The sequence below is a fragment of the Hippoglossus stenolepis genome, chromosome 9, assembly GCF_022539355.2.
Source record: "Hippoglossus stenolepis isolate QCI-W04-F060 chromosome 9, HSTE1.2, whole genome shotgun sequence".
Taxonomy (NCBI): domain Eukaryota; kingdom Metazoa; phylum Chordata; class Actinopteri; order Pleuronectiformes; family Pleuronectidae; genus Hippoglossus; species Hippoglossus stenolepis.
In genome coordinates, this window is record NC_061491.1 from 3,059,437 (window position 1) to 3,078,027 (window position 18,591).

The 18,591-nt window shown below is 40.2% G+C and overlaps 2 protein-coding genes across 3 annotated transcripts; one reads left to right on the forward strand and one right to left on the reverse strand.

Moving 5' to 3' along the window:
* The first annotated feature begins 3,248 nt into the window (after positions 1-3,248).
* On the forward strand, positions 3,249-5,150 carry ankrd34bb (ankyrin repeat domain 34Bb). Its single transcript, XM_035166143.2, has 2 exons — positions 3,249-3,576; positions 3,671-5,150. Exons 1-2 carry the CDS (start codon positions 3,374-3,376, stop codon positions 5,148-5,150), a joined length of 1,683 nt encoding a protein of 560 aa, XP_035022034.1. The 5' UTR covers positions 3,249-3,373.
* A 2,259-nt stretch (positions 5,151-7,409) lies between these two features.
* fam151b (family with sequence similarity 151 member B) lies at positions 7,410-15,488 on the reverse strand. 2 transcript variants are annotated; one of them, XM_035166138.1, is made up of 6 exons: positions 15,421-15,488; positions 15,035-15,160; positions 11,852-12,011; positions 11,555-11,772; positions 9,700-9,835; positions 7,410-9,147 (listed from the first exon to the last, which is right to left on the reverse strand). In XM_035166138.1, exons 2-6 carry the CDS (start codon positions 15,153-15,155, stop codon positions 8,988-8,990), a joined length of 795 nt encoding a protein of 264 aa, XP_035022029.1. In that variant the 5' UTR covers positions 15,156-15,160; positions 15,421-15,488; the 3' UTR covers positions 7,410-8,987. The 2 variants fall into 2 exon arrangements, with proteins under 2 accessions (XP_035022029.1, XP_035022030.1); XM_035166139.1 differs by lacking the exon at positions 15,421-15,488 and having other exon boundaries at positions 15,035-15,414.
* Between the last annotated feature and the right edge of the window lie 3,103 nt (positions 15,489-18,591).

Sequence of the window (18,591 nt, forward strand, 5' to 3'; positions counted from 1 at the left end):
TCAATCTCAGGCCAATAGGTGACTTCTATTTTACTCCATCACTAACTTCAGAATATAGTAATGTGTCCTCAAAGTGAGTGAAAATTCCTGTTGTGTAATCCTCACCAAAACAAATCTGTCTGCAGCCTTGAACTTTTCGGTGACGTCAGCTGCACCATTGTCATCGCGCACATCTTAAGTCTAAATACGTGAAGGTGAAAAAATTAGTCGTACCTGCGCAAATGCTTCACCAAAGACCACCGTCTGCTGCTCATAATAGGATGTGCTGTCATTGGCTGCGTGCTTCCTGCTCCTCAGCAGCCATAGGCCAGCCTCTCGCTCTCATCTGATGAATATCTGTCTCCACACTCTTCACTTTCATCAGTCATTCCCCTGCACGGATGTCTGCTCTCCACACTCCTCCTCAGCCTGCACAGCGACGCTGACCCATCAGCTGTAGGGGTCCTGCAGTTTGAACAGCCTCCATGGTAAAGAACCAGACACATCCAGGTAAGTTTGTGCACATACCAACGATAACCTGAAGTGTTGAAAGTAGTGTCAATGTTAACAGTTGTGCTTTTGGAAATAATCTTATATTGTGTTGCTGCATTTGTGTGCCATACATTTTCTAAAATGTTCTCTTAATTATGCAGTAAAAATTATACGTATAACAGTAGAAATGATGATAAACACCTCATCATGCTCAAGTCGGGAGGATACAACTCATGTAAAACCGTTACTTCTACCTCAAAAAACGTTTTACGGCCTTGAAACAGGACTCGTCACTGAGGATGTTTCATCCTGGTTTGTTAGACAACAATGTGGTATATCCAGTAAATAATGCATAGATAATCATCTGCTTGTTCTGATAGCCACATGTAATCATAATTTTGAATATGTTCATGTGGTAAATGACAGGCAGCACAGGATTCTTTTCATTAAAATTGTCCTTGCAGGGTTATTTCTGTCGCTTTCAAAAAAAAGAATATATTCCTGGTACATAAAACCCCAGTACTTTACTTGGATAAATAATCATACTGATGTCTTTACCTGAGAGAATGGAATGAAACATATCTAGCCTTCACTTGTGGAGTAATGGTAAGGAATGACATTTTCTCTGCGGTCTCTGTCATTAGCTATTCTGTCTGTTTTGGTGCGAGCTGAAGGCCAGGCTCAAAGAAGCACAGATGAGGCTGAATGTCAACCAACAGAACAGGCTGCTAACAAAGGTTAAACCCTCCTGATCTCCACATATACAGCTTTAGTCCTGCCTAATTAACCATTACAGCATTGTACAGATAGTTACAATAGCACTAGGTTCAGTAATGCATACCCATAAAGTTAGGGGACTTATGAGAGGCAGATTGAAGGAACAATGTTCAACCTCTGTTCAGAAGAGCACAAGATATCTCTATTTGTAGTTGTTATGTTGCACCTATAGTTGTGTTTAAAATGTTTAGTTCCTTTATTTCCCATAATGCTATCAATAGTATCTTTATGTCCCGTCCCTGTTGGGTGAATCCCAGTGTCTTCAAGCACCCAATTTGTAAAACAGGTTAGTTTCCAATCTCCTGTGGTTAATATTATTGGTTATTTTATTGGTTACAGATTTTACACACTAAACTATTAACTTCTAAAATATGATTCAGTGTTACAGATCAAACAAACAACAGTTTATACCGTAGTTAAAATGAGCTCCTCTCCAACCAGTTACACTGGTGAAATGTTGCTAATGTGATGCTGCATTAAAAACAATAGCTCAATTATATAGTATCTACATGTCTGATGGTCTAAATCAAGCCATGCTGTATATTTCACAAGAGCTTCAACAATCAGCCCACAAACTCTGCTCTCATGTTGTTTCAAACATTTTAGTAACAATTTATAAAATTACTTAAAATTGATGTTTAATGTTCAATGTTTTGAAAACTTAAAATGTTTGGCGTTTAGATTGGTAGTAGGATAGTTTAAAGGGGAAGTCCAGTATTTTTCAACCTTGGCCCTATATGTTTATAAATGTGGGCACGTACAGGAAATGAATGGCACTTTTGGAATCTGTGTACTAAGGGCCTGTCCCAATTCACCCCTTAGCCCTACCACTAAAAATCCATGAAAAGTACAGTTTTACATTCACCCATTCACACACACATTCATACAGTGTATCTATGTGCAGCACTTCTCTATGGGAATAAGCTATTTAGGGTTCAGTATCTTGCACAACTTCGGCATGCGGACTCGGCCAAAGGCAAAATCTTTTGTAAGTACCATTCTTTTACACATCCACATTTATAAACCTAGAACCCAGGTTGAAAAATACCAGTTTCCCTTTAACATTAGCTTAAAGAGTTAGTGTGAAGGCCATAAAGCACAATATGGCCTGATCATTAACAGTATTACACATGCATGTAACATTGTGGAGGTGATATCATTGGGTAAAATCTAGTTTCAGGATCAGACAGACGTGCAGTGATGGGACTTTATCTGTTTGGTTAATAAAGGTGGTCTCTGTTAGGCTAGGCTACGGCACAATCAGGATGTACAGATAATTCAGATGCCACAGTGTATACACTGAAAAGTACACCAACACTTTGACCACTTAAAATGTGTCATCTAATGTATTCACGTACATGCGTACCCAACTGACACACACACACTCTACTCTCAGTCACAGTTTGATAGATTCTGAGAAACTCAAGGGCACACACACAATTTGCTGCAGGAATGAATAGTGGCTGTTCAGGAGAGGATGAAAATCTATTTGTGTTCTCATGTCTGATGCTGGAAAAAGGACCGAACAGATGTTGTGCCCTTAACTGTCGCTTTTGCGTCGCTTCCCATCTTCTGAACAAACAGCTGATGGAATGTTTGGAGTTTTAACTGTTACCATTGTGAAACCTCATTGTACACTGGCAACTATACAAGGAATTCTTGAAGTATTTTACAAATGCAGACATGTGCGTCATCTTCAGAGTTCAAGGTTGAAAAAGCAACATCACCTATCATCATATAAAGACATATGTTATCATTTCTATGGGCTGTGTAGGTGAGTGCCGTTCATATAAGGGCCTCACCTGCAGCGGCAGAGTAACAGAGAAGAGTAAAGACAGCACATCAGGCGAGCATGTATCGTAAGTATGCCAATATTTCTGTTTGCAATCTGATCGTAATACATGCAGAGAAGCCTGGGAATGAGTTTGTGATTGTGGATCAGAGAAAAAAAAAGATGTGAACTTTGCAGTTTATCTGAGGCTCTGACTTGAGGACCCACAATGTAAAGCCACCAACAGCTGCCCACCTCATACCTGAGAACTTCCTCTTCCTCTATTGCAGGCACTCGGCTGTGGATCTCCCATCAAACACTGAAGGTGAACTGAAGTTATCAAAGATCCTTACAATGGATGAGTCATCAGAGGTTCGAACAGATGGCAATTCTCTGCTAAAGGCAGTGTGTCTGAGTCGTCTGCGTCTGACTCGGCTGCTCTTGGAGGGCGGGGCCTACATAAATGAGAGTAACGAACATGGAGAGACACCGCTTATGGTAGCCTGCAAGACACGCCACACAGATTCCCAGAGTGTACCCAAACACAAGATGGTTCGGTAAGTTCATGATTGGTGAAAGTACGTGTTTTTTGTTGAGGATTACTAGCTTCCACTTTCTTGGTGTAATAAATGTGATCTTCACTCCCAATAGGTATCTTTTGGAAAGTGGAGCTGATCCAAACATCCAAGACAAGACAGGGAAAACGGCTCTGATGCACGCATGCCTCGAACAAGCTGGAGCTGAAATCCTTTCACTTCTTCTGAGCAGTGGAGCTGATCCAACTCTGGAGGATCACACAGGATTATCAGCATTGGTTTATGCAGTCAATTCAGGAAACAGGGATGTCCTCAGGGTCCTCCTGGATGCCTGCAAGGTGAAGGGTAAAGAAGTTATCATCATCACCACCAACAAACTGCCATCTGGCCATCAGGTGACTAAACAGTACCTCAATGTTCCTCCACCTCCTGACCTCGAGGAGCGTCTCCATTACACTCCACCTTGTTGCATGTCTGCATATGAGGTCCAGCTGCAAACCTCTCCAAAGGGCTCCTCAGTGGGTGCTTCCCCTTTTCTTGGCCACAGGGATTCCCAGTGTTTATGCTCAGGGCCTGGCATAGTCATATCTCAACCAGGTTCTCCAATCCAACATCCTAGTCCTTTATGTGTTCCTACAGTGGATAAGCGACTTAATCTCCACAGACTACACTCGGAGCCTCGGACCAAAAGTCCTTCCCTGCTGCTCCAGCAGAGCCAGACCTGCTCCCTGACGGAGGAGCCAGTGGAAGTTACAGCTGAGGAGGACTGGTCTCTCAGATTCACCAGCTTTGCAATCCATGGAAGACCTCCTGCTGTTTCACGCCACCTCAGTATCGATGTCAAAGACACAACAGGGCTACTGAAAGCACTAGAGAACACGCCAGGACATGAGAATAGGGGAGGAGGTGGAAGAAGAGGCTTTGGTAGAAAGATGTCATATGACAGTGCTGCAAGTTCACTGCATTTTACTTCACACCCAAACCTGCATCAGGACAGTGTCCCCTTTCCTCATGAATCCAGTCCTTTGGAGGAAGATTCCTCCCTCTGTCTTAGACAACTGAATGTTTCAAGTCTAAAAAATGTGGTCCGTCGGCGGAACATTGGTATGAACCACTACAGTTCAGACTCTCAGTTACCACAGTTTGGCAGCAGAGAAAATAGCACCAAGAACAGTGGTGGAGCTGGAGTGGGATCAGAAAGGCACAAGTTAGTCAACAGCAGGTCCTCCACTCTCTCAGGATCCAGGGAGTCCTTGGAGAGCGCAGCCCAGAGACGAGACACAGCCAGGCTTGAGCGTAGAGGCTCAGGGACCTATCTTCTGGATCACATTGCCCACACTCGCCCTGGATACCTTCCTCCCCTGAATCCCCATGCTCCCATACCTGATATCGGGGTCAGCTCTAGCACTTCCCACCCTTTGAGTGGAAGTAGTAAGACGCTGAATGGTGTAAATACAGGGTCAAAGCCTATTCTACCATGTGCACCTGTTTTTCCGAGGAATCTAAAAGCCAAGAAAATGCTGTGGAGACGCCACTCAATGCAGAGTGAGCTTATAAATCAGCTGGTCAACTTTGAGGAAACTTTTGGCCACTAGTATAGAAGATGTAAGTGCTTTTGTCCATATCATACATTTCTGTACCATACATGTGGTACCATTGCTGATGCCAGTTCATGTGACCTCGGTATGAAACTCAGTGCGAAAAAAGAAACTAAACAAATGTTTCATTTTCTAAATTTGCATATGCTGAAACAATTTTCCTCAACAGCTCCTACAACAGAAAAGTTTCAAAAGTGAGAAATAATATTGCAAATATGAAACACAATTCAATGCTTACAACATGGTAGTTCCAGAAGAGTAAAACACTGCATTAATGTACCAGTCTCAATATGTAAAGCTCACACAGATCTGCTGGGTCTTTAGTCAGCATGTCTAGTCCAGTGCATGTCAACGGTTGGCACCTACAAATCTCTCCATCCCAAGGCTACAAGAAAGATTAAGCTAAAATGACATGCATACGGGTGCTGCCACTTTTGACATCATTTGGAGTTAGAATCTGCACAGTAGTAATCGTAGAGTAGAGCTGCAGTATCGAGGTTCCACCGATACACATGCTTAACCAATGGCAAGTCAGTCTTAGATGTCAATCATGACTTTTCATTTTTTATAGCATCAAATTATTGATACAAAAAAATTATACAAACATGAACATTTGAACATTTATTTGTGTACATTACATGCAGTAAGACATTGTCTTGTTTGTCAGTGATGGTGTCTTCTATGTATACTGGCATTATGCCAATTGGTTTGTGTTATAAGAAATACCTAAAATCATGGAAACCATTTTTGCGAAAGATTTATTTGATGTGTTCTTTGCCTTTTAACCTTTTAATTCAGCCCATGTCCTCTTCACTAACATGGAGGAGGCAGCAATTTATTATCCATACTCGAGCCAGCCACCAGGGAGCAATGAAGATGGTTTGGCTTCACTTTTGGGGAGCTGTCATTCTGTCCATCTTTATATACAGTCAATGCTGAAATAAGTATAATTGGTCCCACACAGTCGTGAAACAGATTTAAAGCAGCTGAAGTGACTTTGAGCAGCTTTGTCAAACCTGACTCTTGCTCACTGCTCCTCGCGTATTTAATTAATGCTGATTGAGCGGCTTCCCTCTGTTCAGCGCACAGGAGAAAGAACCCAAGTATTGTTGCTTGCAGCTAAGGTAAATATATATAAAAATATATTATGTATATCAAGTCTTATATTTTCATTTTACAGTGGCATTATCAATGTATTATTGTTTTGCTGGCCTGAATTGTAAAGATACATGTATAATAATCTTATAATTTGACAATCAACAACATTCACCTGTACTTCAAAGTTACAACTTTTTATACTGAAACAGTTGTCAGGGGTGTCATAAATGATGTCACAGCATATCAAGGAGCTGTGCGTATGTACATAGGCTACAGGACTTGAAGATTCTTCACCTCTCACCCATAAGGCTTCTTCTTGATTCCCGGTACTGAGCTGTCTTTATGAATGTGTCTGTTGTCTACTATAGTGGTGTGGGTTTAGTGAAGGTGCTCCGGTTTCCTCCAACAATAAAATAATACATTTATTATATCATTCATCATTCATTCGGCTTTATTGTCATTTTTTAAAAATAAAATATATTCCTTATCAATTTCCACAAGGGGGTCTCCTCTCCCTATAGTTTTACTTGTATTTGCTATTACTGTCCATATGCAGTATGTTTTCATTTCCATTATCTTTAACATACAGTCGAGCTATTTCATTGGGTGTATTGGATGTATTTCATTTGTCAATCATTTGTCTTTGTGTGTGATTTTTTGTACATGAGAAAGACTGTGTGGTCAATATGCTGTTTTTTGTTGTTTTTATCATCGAGTCATAATAACTATACTATATAATAAGTATAATAATATTTTACTACTGTAAAAGTAGTTTGGAAGTCCATGGCTTCATTTGTGGGCAGTAATTGTCTTCCTGTGCACCAAGAACACCGCTCAGATCCAGGTCATGTTTCCCTACAGAGTGGCCAGAAGCAACACTTTAGTGGTACATTCAACCTTCAATGTTCCTCTACAAACTGTGTAGTATTATACTCTGTATTTTCAGTAAAGCTATTCAATTGAAAATGAGTTGCTTTGTATCAGGATGAGTCACTTTAAGTTATGATGATGTTATATTTTGGTGAACATTGTGCATAAAGTGAAAACAAGGTTGCTTCGGACTTTTTCCTCAGCGTTTTATTTGCAGAGAATAAAAGCCGTTATCAGCAGAGCTCTCACAGCAGAACTGTGATGCCAGTGATAATGAGACCAAACAACTTGAGTAAATATTTTATTAAAAGAGGATTGTCCCAGGATCCATCTCACATCCATACACTGTAAACACGATGCTGTTAACATCTGCTGATGTCTTCAACCTCACAGTTTGATAGAAAATCATCTGACAAATCTCTGCTCAACACAGATCATCCAAACTAATATTTCCCTCCAGCTCATTGACACCAGTTAGAGGACAAATACCATTTCCATTGACATTGTTCACTACAATGTCTTAGTGAGTGGATTATCTGAACTACTCAAGTGCATTCGTAAAGTCTGAATTAACCAGATGTGATACAATACACATACAGTATTTGGTGGACTTATTTACTTACTTCATTGTTTAGGGTTCTATGTAATATGTAAAGTATAAAAAAAAATCTACATTTGAAAACATTCCTATTCATATTGTCTCTTGTACTTTGTCACTTGATCTCTTAACCATAGTTTTAAATGGAAAAATGGTCTGTGTATTTAAAAAGAGCCTTTATAGCCTTCATGACCACTCAAAGCACTTTACAGTACAGGTTTTTGCCATTCCCCAATTCACACACACATTCATACACTGCATCTATGTGCAGTACTTTGTCTATGAGAAGGGGCAATTTTTGGGTTCAGTATCTTGCCAAAGGACACTTTGGCATGCGGAGTGAGCAAGACTGGGATCAAAATACCAAATTCTGGTAAGAGGATGACCACTCTCCCCCCTGAGCCACAGCTGCCCAATCACCACTGTACACTACTTTATACACTGTACTTACTATTACTTCTATTTTACAGCTTCAGTTTCTAATTACTTTGCATATAAAGATTTTACATCTGAAGATCAACTTGATATCAATGTAAAATAGGTGCATTTTCATACAGCACATTAAACCAATGTACTGCTTTGATACCAAGTATCAAGGCATTACATCAGCTACAGCTAAAACAGCTACAACAGTGAAACACTACTGCTACAGGCAGCTCTGGTTCAGGAAGTAGAGCGGGTTGTCCACTAACCAGAAGATCAGCGGTTCGATCGCTCTCTCCCCCATTCCACATGCCAAAGTGTCCTTAGGCAAGATACTGAATCCCAAATTGCCCCTGACAACTCCAGTGGTTAAACTTGTCACCTGTGACTACAGTGATGTACAGGGGTACGCCATGACCCTGTCACTAAAATCAACTTTGCTGTGTGTGGTCAGACGGGAAACAGACTTTGTAACAGAGACGTCATCAATATACTTCACTTTAGTTCCTCTTGTTAAGATCCTGAGTGATTCTGATATTGCCACTAGAAATGTAACTCAAAGGTACATTTTGGAGGATTTGTCAGTGGCTGTTTGTAAACACACTATTCAAAGATGGCCCCTCTTCCCCAGCTAAAAGACAGAGCAAAGGGCAGCACCACCACACACTTCTAGTGGGTAAGAAACCCAAGTTATGCATGAGGGAAAGGTCTTAAGACTTAAGTCAACTCCTTGAGTGGTCCTGACTCCCCTGGTTAGACAGAGCCAAGTTTCACAGTCCTCTCTCTCCACCTGGGGGCATCAGTCGTCTGTCAGAGTTCAGAAAACAACTTGGTTTGCAGTGTAGTTATTCTAAGTGATTGTCTCCTCCTGTCAGACTGAGCTCTGTCCTTTGACAGTCAGGCAGGTCATAGTAGATTCTACTAATGTCAACATTTTTTCTGTAGGGCATTAAGTCCTGTGGTGAAAATATGTCACTCTGGCTGGTCCACACAGTTAGACTGTACCTGTAAACGACATGGGACATCATAAACATTTCGGTGAGATATGTCAGCGCCACAAATAATTACTCATTCAAGATGTTATCTGTGGCTATCTGTTACCATAATTAAAAAAAGACTTTTCTCTACTCTTAACCTGAACTGTTATCAACTGTGACATCGGGCTCATAGTGTGTGTGTGTGTGTGTGTGTGTGTGTGTGTGTGTGTGTGTGTGTGTGTGAATGACACTGGATCTGTTCCTTTGTTAACCCACAAGCAAGCAGTGGATTCAAATCTTTAGCTTTAATAATTGCAAATCTTAGATGCATTAACTTTGCCATTTACCTGTTGCTGAATCAAAAAGTGTTATTTGAGTATTTTTATTATCAAAATTGCTCCCTTTCCTGAAAAATATTAAAATGCACTGATGGCCCAATATATTCTGTTTTCTAAGTCAACAGAGGTTGAGAGCAAAGTTAGTACAACCCACATTTACAACATGGCATAATGACGTAGTGATGAGGCAGTGATGAAGTAATGTTGATGTGACTGACTGGCCTCACCATGTATATAATTACCTGTCTGACTGCTGCAGCAGCCATGTGAGCTGAGAGAACGACTGGGCCAGGAGAGCTGCACGTACTGGGAAGGTGACTGGATGTTTCAGGGATCTACATATCTCCTCAATCACATGCACCATATCCCAGCTGTATCCTGGAAGAAATGAAAACAAAACATCAATGGATGCCTACTCACGGTATCTACAGTTTTACAACCCATCTACTGCAATTCTTCAAATAATGACCAGAGCCTTTGTTTACCTCAACTGCTTAAGGTTATAGGTCTTATTTGGTTGTTTTCATCCGCACCTGTTTAAGTTAGCAGTGTGCTGTTACTACAAATTCAACATTCAACCGTTTCAAAGTAAAAGCCCTCTAGTATTTCAGTAGACAAACCCTTACAGGTGAATACAAAAATATATATATTTTTTTCATCAGTTATTTAAGAAAGTGAAAATCTAATATATTTTAGACTCATTACAAGTCAACTTAAATGTTTTAAATAAATTATTTTGATTTCGATAATCACGATCTACAGCTCAAAAAAACAACAACACTTATCTCAGAATATTTGAATTTGAGTATGGGTTTAATTATAGTCTTGGTTAGGATGATAAGTTTACAACATCATGCTCGAAATCCTTTAGACTGATGTTGGCTTGCTGTGTCAGAGTGGTGACTTTTAATGTCTAGAATCTAGACCAGTGGTCGCCAACCCATCGATCGCGATCTACCAGTCGATCTCCCAGTCTTCACTGTCGATCCCCCAACTCTCTGGACTCACTGGCTGTCGTCGCGCCGCAGATCAGCTGTGTGTCGGTTGTCTGTTTTTCACACGCGCTGTGTGTCCGCTACTGGCGGTGGAGTTGCAGGTTCTTGTCCTTCAAGAACAAGTTGGTTTATGTACTAAACTAAATGTCAGGACTCTACGGTATGAAGATGCGCATCTTTCGGTCTGTCGATAACAATCAGAACCCCAATGGAACAAATGATTGGATTCACAAAGTGAAACGCTGTAGTGCTTTTACTTTGAAACGGGTTCGGAAAGTGTTGTAAATACATTTGTGTCATAAACAGATAAACATTGTGGTTCACAGCAGAATAAACAGAGAAAATGATCTTTCACCTGAGTTTTAATGTTTATCCGATGAATTTATGTCACAAACAAATGGTTGCAACACTTTCTGTATGCCTTTTCAAAATAAAAGCACTCCAGCATTTCTGTTGATGGAATCCATTCCCTTGTTTAAAAAGTTTTTTTTATTGTGAAATATTTGCAGGAGTGGAAGATGCACAGCTTCATACTGTGTAGTACTGGTATTTATTTGAGTACAAGGGACTTCTTTCATACAAGGCAATAATCATATTTGTGGCCATATTAAAATCAAAGCCTATATGTAAAAACATTGTGCTGCAGTAGCAGCTCCTCTGCACAACATGATGTGGAACTGAGAAGCTACATATTATGGATATTATTTTGAATATTGTGCATTGAATAGAAAAAGTTGCACAACTGCCTCTCTTTGTGTATATTTATTTCTTGTACATTCAGCCTTTAACAGAAATTGCAAAAAATAATAAATATGACCCTCCTACGTGGGTATTTTGGAAGATATCAGGGTGGTAGATCTCGGCTTACGTTTGGAATTAAAAAGTGATCTTGGGCTCGAAAAGGTTGGTGACCACTGCTCTAGACCTTAGTATGTACAGTGCCTTGAGATAATGTATGTTATAATTTCGAGCAATACAAATTGAATTTAATTTAATTTTCTCACCTGCTGAATCTCAACAAAACTCAGAGTGAAGACTTTGAGGAGTTAACTTGATACAGATCTACATGCAAACACAGCCAATGGTAATGAAGTGTCATCACCTGGGTTGTCTGTCCCAGCAGTCCATCCTGTCGTCCAGCCGAGGGAGAGCACAGCGTGAGTGGGGAGAGTTGTCACGGCAGAAAGAAAAGCGTGAGGGTCCAGAGGTGTGGCCCGTCCACCAGGACCAGAGACAATATCTGCGTTGATCCACACAGGACGGCTCAGGTCAGGCAGCACTTTCTCCAGCAGAGCCACAGATGGAGACACTGCCTCCAGGCTGCAGGGAGAGTTAACCACAGGGTTAGCATCACACACAAAGCAGCGCATTAGTTAGAGGGAATAGAAGGGAGTCTCACCTCTTAAAGTCAAGTTTTATTCCCATGTGGTGCTCTTTCACTGCTTCCAGCCACTCCTTCAGTGTGATGTCGCTGTCTGTGTCAGGGGGGTGTGCCATGATTGGCTCTTTGGGGTCATGACCTCTCATGATTATGTCTGCCTCAATCATATGAGTGGGACCTAAGGGTCACAGTTGGTCAAACTGGTCATTGAAAAACCCATTAGCTGATATTATACCAAGACTTTTGAAAAACAATATGCACAATTTGCATATTTGATTTACTCATTTAGGGTTGTGTATATTTAAACCTACACAATGGGAAGTTTTTATTGTAAAAAATAAGTTGAACAAACTAAATCCTTCTTCCTTTAATGTTAATGTTGCACAATTGATTTGGTGTTGGCTATATTATCATAATTTTTATTATTAATAAATATACTAATGAAATATACGTTGTGAACTTACTTCAGTTTGTGTATCAGTACTTGAACATCTTTAGGAAATTGTAACAATATTGCGTTTACACTGATAACTGTGATACTCTAGTCATATGATAAGTCTTTATAATAAGCTTTGAATTATTCCTTACTGTAAGACGAACAGGTCAAAGTCACAAATCCACGAGCTTTAAACTAGTTTCTCTGTCATTCTCACTAAAACTGAGAAAAAAAACTCACTATGTCGCTCTGTGTCAGTGATGGCTGGTCCGTTTTTTGCAGCATTTTATCCTGATGTATTGTGCAACTTATATAACTGACTATGTCATTATGTATGTAAATTAACTATAAAATGAAAAAATCTATTCATTCAGTATTTAACATGTATCTAAAAAGGACTCCAAGTCCAATGATACTAGTTAGTCAGCAGGATTACACAAAAACTACTCCACTGATTTCCATGATATTTTGTGGAGAAGTGAGGCATGACCCACCCCTCTGACCCCCTTCCGTTAACATAGTGAGATAGGGAATAATGTAGGGATGCACGATATGGATTTTTAACCGATAATTACATACTCCACATGGCCGATACCGATAATAATTTCACGTTTCTTAAGAAGAAGTTCATGGCGTGTAGTTCATGCACACCTGAGGGTAAAACTGCAAAATATAGTAAGCAAATATGGATGAATAAATATTACAGTTATAACAGTTCTGACTCAGTTCTGAGTATACATTTAGTATTTTAGTGAAGTGCATCAGAAAACTTCAAACAACTTTAGGTGGAAGAGGAAAATTTCTCCTTCAAAAAGACTTTAAATGAAATATTTTGACATCTCAAATAAGACATGTCAATGTATTAAAATACTAATTCAGATAAAATACTGAGCTGCAAAGCTAGTCGCCAGCAGCTTTAAGTTTAAGAGTTTGTAAGTTTTCACATGGTTCATTTAATAAAGATGCTGAAAAGAACCAGTACCATCTCTGGCTGTGTGTGGGAGAACCCGGTGGCATGGTCTACTGCCACAGAGGCGCCCAATGTGGGGCTCCACGCAGCCAGAAACGCGGACCGGCGAGCGGAGATGGCGCGGGTACTGTTGGCGGAGGACTTCGGAGCGATATAGATCGTGCATCCCTAGAATAATGTATGGATTTTGAAGAAAAGAATCTGACATATTTAGAAAACTGATATCTATGAGTGTGTGAAATGATTGAATTTAAGGAGAGTTTTGGGACAAAATGCACTCCAGTGCCAGTCTAATTGCCTAACGGATTACTCTGTTAAAGTGTACTGTTTAGTTTATAGACAATCCTGCTGAAACTTATGTAGTCTAAGAGAAGGCCCCTCCATTCATCCTGCCTTTCTGAAGCTTCAGTTTTTTGCTCAGGCTTGTCTAGAGAGTTGTTGATTCAACGTATTTAGAAGTCTGTTGACTTGAAGTACATGGAGAGGTGTGTGAAGTTCTCTCTGGCGGTATATCTGATAAACTGGCAACTGAATGTGTATGGAAGGTTAAAATAATATGCCCAACTCACACAGCCTGACAAACCACCATAGATTTAAATCAGTGTCTCTGTGACAAGGAGTCAACAACACTGGACCTTAGAGGGTAGGATTAATAGGTGGAAATGCTTCTAATATGTAATAAATGTTCAGATAACTTGATATTGGCCTAGTCCCACCAGGATATGAGCACTTATTTTTCATCTCATTGGGACTGTAGTGCTGTAGTTTTGGATCAATTCATCATGTAGGAATCATAAAATCAACAAAACGTCTGAGCATGACTGAGGCACGCATTTGTATTTAAGCTCTAACTAGTAACTTCTTTCTTCTTGACAGATTGATCTACAGATTATATTCTTGATTATCTGTCTGATCAATAAAATGAATTCTACATTATAGCAGTACAGAGGAGAGATAAGCTGCAAATCGTCACATTGAATAAGTAAAAGATTGTGTTAATATATCAGTTTCTCCTTTTATCTAATGGATCAGTCAGTCAGCTCTGCTCCACATACATTCTCAACAGGCAGTTTGATGACTACAGTGTCTACAGAGACAGACTACAGTCAGCTGTAGTGTTATACTGAAAGCAAAGTTAGAGTGTTTATAATAATCAGCGTTGCCACAGGACCAGTATTTTATTAGTCTATATGATCTGGTAACACATGTATGAATGACACAATTAACTACCACTGACAGTGAAACAGGTTTTTCTACAAACTGACATAATGAGAACAGTTGGCTTTTATGTCAACACCAATGAAACCACCAGGAGGTGAGCAGAGTGCAGTCATGGAGAGAATGTATCATTTTAACTTCTGCAGCCACATTTCAGCATTTAAAAGACAGCTGGTGATTAGGAAACAGATAAAACTGTTTGAAAATAAAGTTTGTTCCTTGGACCAACACAAAGTCTGATTTAAAGACACATAACAGTGCCTTCAATTTTATTTGTAACATCAAATGAGCTGATATCTTGGGAAGCCCTATTTCTGACAATGAAATAAAAAAACAAGGCCTTGATATTAGAAACACAAAGTTATAGTTATAATATAAAACTTTGAAGCTCTATTTTATACTTTTTATCTCATAATAGCATGTGTATTTTATATTATCGAGGATGAATTCCCATTTTCTTTCTCTTTCACTGGTGGAAATGGTCTTCAGCAGACCAATGTGTGGTGAGCTGGGTGGAGGTGTTATCATGATAAAGTCCATCAGTGATGTGATCAGTCATGTTGTAGTGGACACACACCTGTCACCGTCTCGTGCAGTCTGCTCCTGCTGTTCACTGCGTGACACCATCTCACCTCAGCACCGTCCCTCCGCCTTATCTGCCTCCGACTCAACAAGTAGTCCAGAGTACCGTCACACATCCTGCCTGTGAACTCAAGAGTTAATGGTCGTGTCCATGTTCACCACCACACCAGAGCCATGACACGCAGCTCAGCTGACTTAAGCGACAAGCGTCCGCCGTGATGTTAGCTAACAGGACATGTGTGAATAATATCACGGAGCGCAGCTGAAAATAGTTCGTACACTTCACATGTTTCTGTCCTTTCACTTCCAAACAACATAAAATGTAAAACAAGCGCTTCAAAGGAAACCAGTGAGACAGAAGTTGAAATATTAGTGTCTCACCTCCACTAAGAGACACAAGCTCACACGGTCACGTCAGCAGTGAAATACACACTCCACTTCCGGTTAGGCGCTTTCAAAATAAAAGAACCAGTAATACATGTGCGTGAGTGTAATAGACAAAATGGTGACATTGTTAGGGCCCGAGCACCTCCGGTGGGAGGCCCTATTGTATTTCGAAGGATTTGTATTTCCCTTTTGGGGCTTTTTCAGGGCCTAGACATGCTCAAATTGTTACCAAAGTTTGCAGGGAATTCAAAACCCCAAAAAGTAATTGTATTCTGGAGTAATTTGAAATGGGCGTGGCAAAATGGCTCAACAGCGCCATCTAAGGAAAAGCCCCTCAGTTAGCTTTCACCGATCTTCACAAAAATCGTAGCCCAGGTGTATCATGACCAGACAAACAAAAAAGGTCAGAGGTGCAATTGGAAAAAAGCAACAGGAAGCCCGCCATTTTTACTTTAATGGCCATTTTCCACATTTTCCACATTTTTACTTTGACGAACTTGTCATAGGACTTTCATCAGATTTCACCCGAGGTTGGGAGGCCCTATTGAAATTGAAAGGATTTGAAAGGATTTTTATTATTATTATTATTATTATTATTATTATTATTATTATTATTATTATTATTATTATTATTACCCTTTGGGGGACTTTTTCAGGGCCTAGACATGCTCAAAAGATCATGAAACTTTGCAGGAAATTCAAGACCTACGGTAATTTTACTATTCTGGAGTAATTTGAAATGGGCGTGGCAAAATGGCTCAACAGCGGCCCCTGGAACGCAGCCCCTAGGTTTTGGTATATTTGATTTTATCACATGGTTTGACCGTGACGTGGCGTTAAAGTTTGATGAGTTAAATCAAGATGATTGAGCTACACCTGCAATATTGGTCACTAGAGGGCAGTGTAAGACCATGGTTTGCCCAAGGCACAAACTCTTCACCCCAGGGCTGAAGAGTTCGTTCACACATTGTTAATATGTTACAAACTAAATTAAACTTACGGATGCTTGTCAATTAATGTTGAGAGATAACTTTAGTTCATGATTAAGAGTAAAATGACAATTTTTAAGTGTACGTTACATGCTCTGACCGTGGCGTGGCGTAGAATTTTGATGATTCGCCAAAAAAGAGGGATTTCATATAACTCCTGTGCATTGTTCCATCAGCCTCAAACCTCATTCACACATTCACAGTCCCGCCCTGATCAGATCCATGTGTCAATATTGACTCGTCGTCAAAGCCCCCCCTGCTGGCTACAGGAAGTGACATACTTTGATGCACTGCTCCTGGCTGCTTTACAATATACAGCTCAAAAGAGCTCAGTCAAGTCATTGGACCATGGTCAGAATTGTGACATTTTCTCAAACCTTGTAAACATTGAGGTGCGGCGAAGGTTCATCCTTCGCCAAAGGAGACGATGTTGTCATAACTCCACTGTGCATTGTCCTATCACTACCAAACTTCTGTCTCATGATTATAGTCCAAGGCTGAACAGCTCTATGTGTCAGTATTTCCTCAGTGTCATAGCGCCACCTACTGATTCGCCATGAAACAGGAAGTACTTTGTAAATCCACTCTGCATTATCCAACTGGCCCCCAAATGCTGACCTATAATCACAATCCTGACCTGAACAGCTCCATATATTAATATTAGTGCAGGGTCATAGCGCCACCTACTGATCAGTGTGAAAATGAAGTTGTGGTAACATTGTCCAATTGACACAATATTGCTCACGCTACCTCAGAGCCCCTACTTGAACAGATCTATTAGTCTGTACGTAATAATAGTGATGGCGCCACCTACTGGCAACAGGAAGTAAGCTTTGTTTTACAACTATCATTCGATTTACATAACATTTTCAGTGTGATGTGCAAATGATAGCGTGGACCGTAATGAGCAATTAGCAGGCAAGGATAGTCATCGCGTGACGGACGCAGGAAGTGAAGCGTTTGTCCTTGCCGCAGTGCGCAAAACGCATGCAACGCGGAGATGTGCGCTTGGACATTGATCGATCTCTCCACTAACCGCAACAGGCTTCAAAATGCCTGTGCTCGGGCCGTTAGTGCTACAACGTAGCCCTAGTTGTAATTAAAACCTTTAACCCTCCATCTTTCGCTCCCCTGTCCTCTTCTACCTGTCATTTTTATCATGAGCATTTTAACCAATTTTAGCATTTATTCAATATTTTACAGAGTGCCTCCTGTGCATACAATATATTATGTGCTTTTATTATTTAAGACATGTTTAATATGCATTTAAATAACAAGAAACCCCTTTATTCAAGCACTTATTACAGGGTTTCAGTGTATGTGTATGAGTTATTTCAGTTTCCTAAGCATTAATGTCCATATACTGAACAGAATTTTAAAAACAACCCTCTGGATATGAAATAAATGTCATTACGTGCTCTTATTAAAACCAGCAGAAGAGCCAGTGAGAACAGATGTTTCACTATCAGACAGAACGTCTTCACCAGGCCGCAGTGATTGTGGAGCTGGATGGGACCCACACTCCTGACATGATGGTGCAGGACTAAACATGAACATGCTGAACATGTGAGTTTCATCATGAAGAAAATGTACTTCTCTGTAGTAAATTGTTTCAGTATCTGTAGACTGTGAATCTGGTTCATCAAAATAAAGAAAAATTGCTCAACTGTATGTTAAAGAAAGAAAAAGTATTTAAGATATTTAGTTGTACTTGATGTGTCCCAGCTTTTCATGGGCTCCGTACATTAATTATAATGGAGAGAAATCACAATTCATTTACACACCATGCAGCTTGGTGAAGAGACTTCCCTGCTCCAACATGAAAGTGCAGCACCCTGCACAATTAAAGCCAGGTCCATGAAGAAATGCTTGTTCCTCTTTGGGTGTTGAAGAAATTGTTCTGCCTTTATAGAGGCCTGATTTAGATCCCAGCCTGCACCTTTGGGATGAACTAGAACACAAGCTCAACCAGCCAACACAGGTGGTATCACAGTGGTCATACAGGACCTAAGAGCAGACACGGAAGCAGGTTCCAGCTAAAAGAAAACAGCTTTTTAATGCAGATTTCAGTACACAGGAATCAATCCGATGAAAGCTAAAGTACCAGAAATCCACAGGCTTAAAGGCAAAACTCGAAAGGTGATAAAGGTCATACACATAGGAACTGGACTGACTA

What these genes read in the sequence shown, in the direction of transcription:
- ankrd34bb (XM_035166143.2), top strand. Translation starts at nt 3,374, where the DNA reads ATGGATGAGTCATCAGAGGTTCGAACAGATGGCAATTCTCTGCTAAAG. An exon ending in CCCAAACACAAGATGGTTCG is followed by an intron (nt 3,577 to 3,670) that starts GTAAGTTCATGA and finishes CACTCCCAATAG; the next exon opens with GTATCTTTTGGAAAGTGGAG.
- fam151b (XM_035166138.1), bottom strand. Translation starts at nt 15,155, where the DNA reads ATGTGTGACGGTACTCTGGACTACTTGTTGAGTCGGAGGCAGATAAGG. An exon ending in ACTGCACGAGACGGTGACAG is followed by an intron (nt 12,012 to 15,034) that starts GTGTGTGTCCAC and finishes TGTGACCCTTAG; the next exon opens with GTCCCACTCATATGATTGAG. An exon ending in ATAAAACTTGACTTTAAGAG is followed by an intron (nt 11,773 to 11,851) that starts GTGAGACTCCCT and finishes CTCTCCCTGCAG; the next exon opens with CCTGGAGGCAGTGTCTCCAT.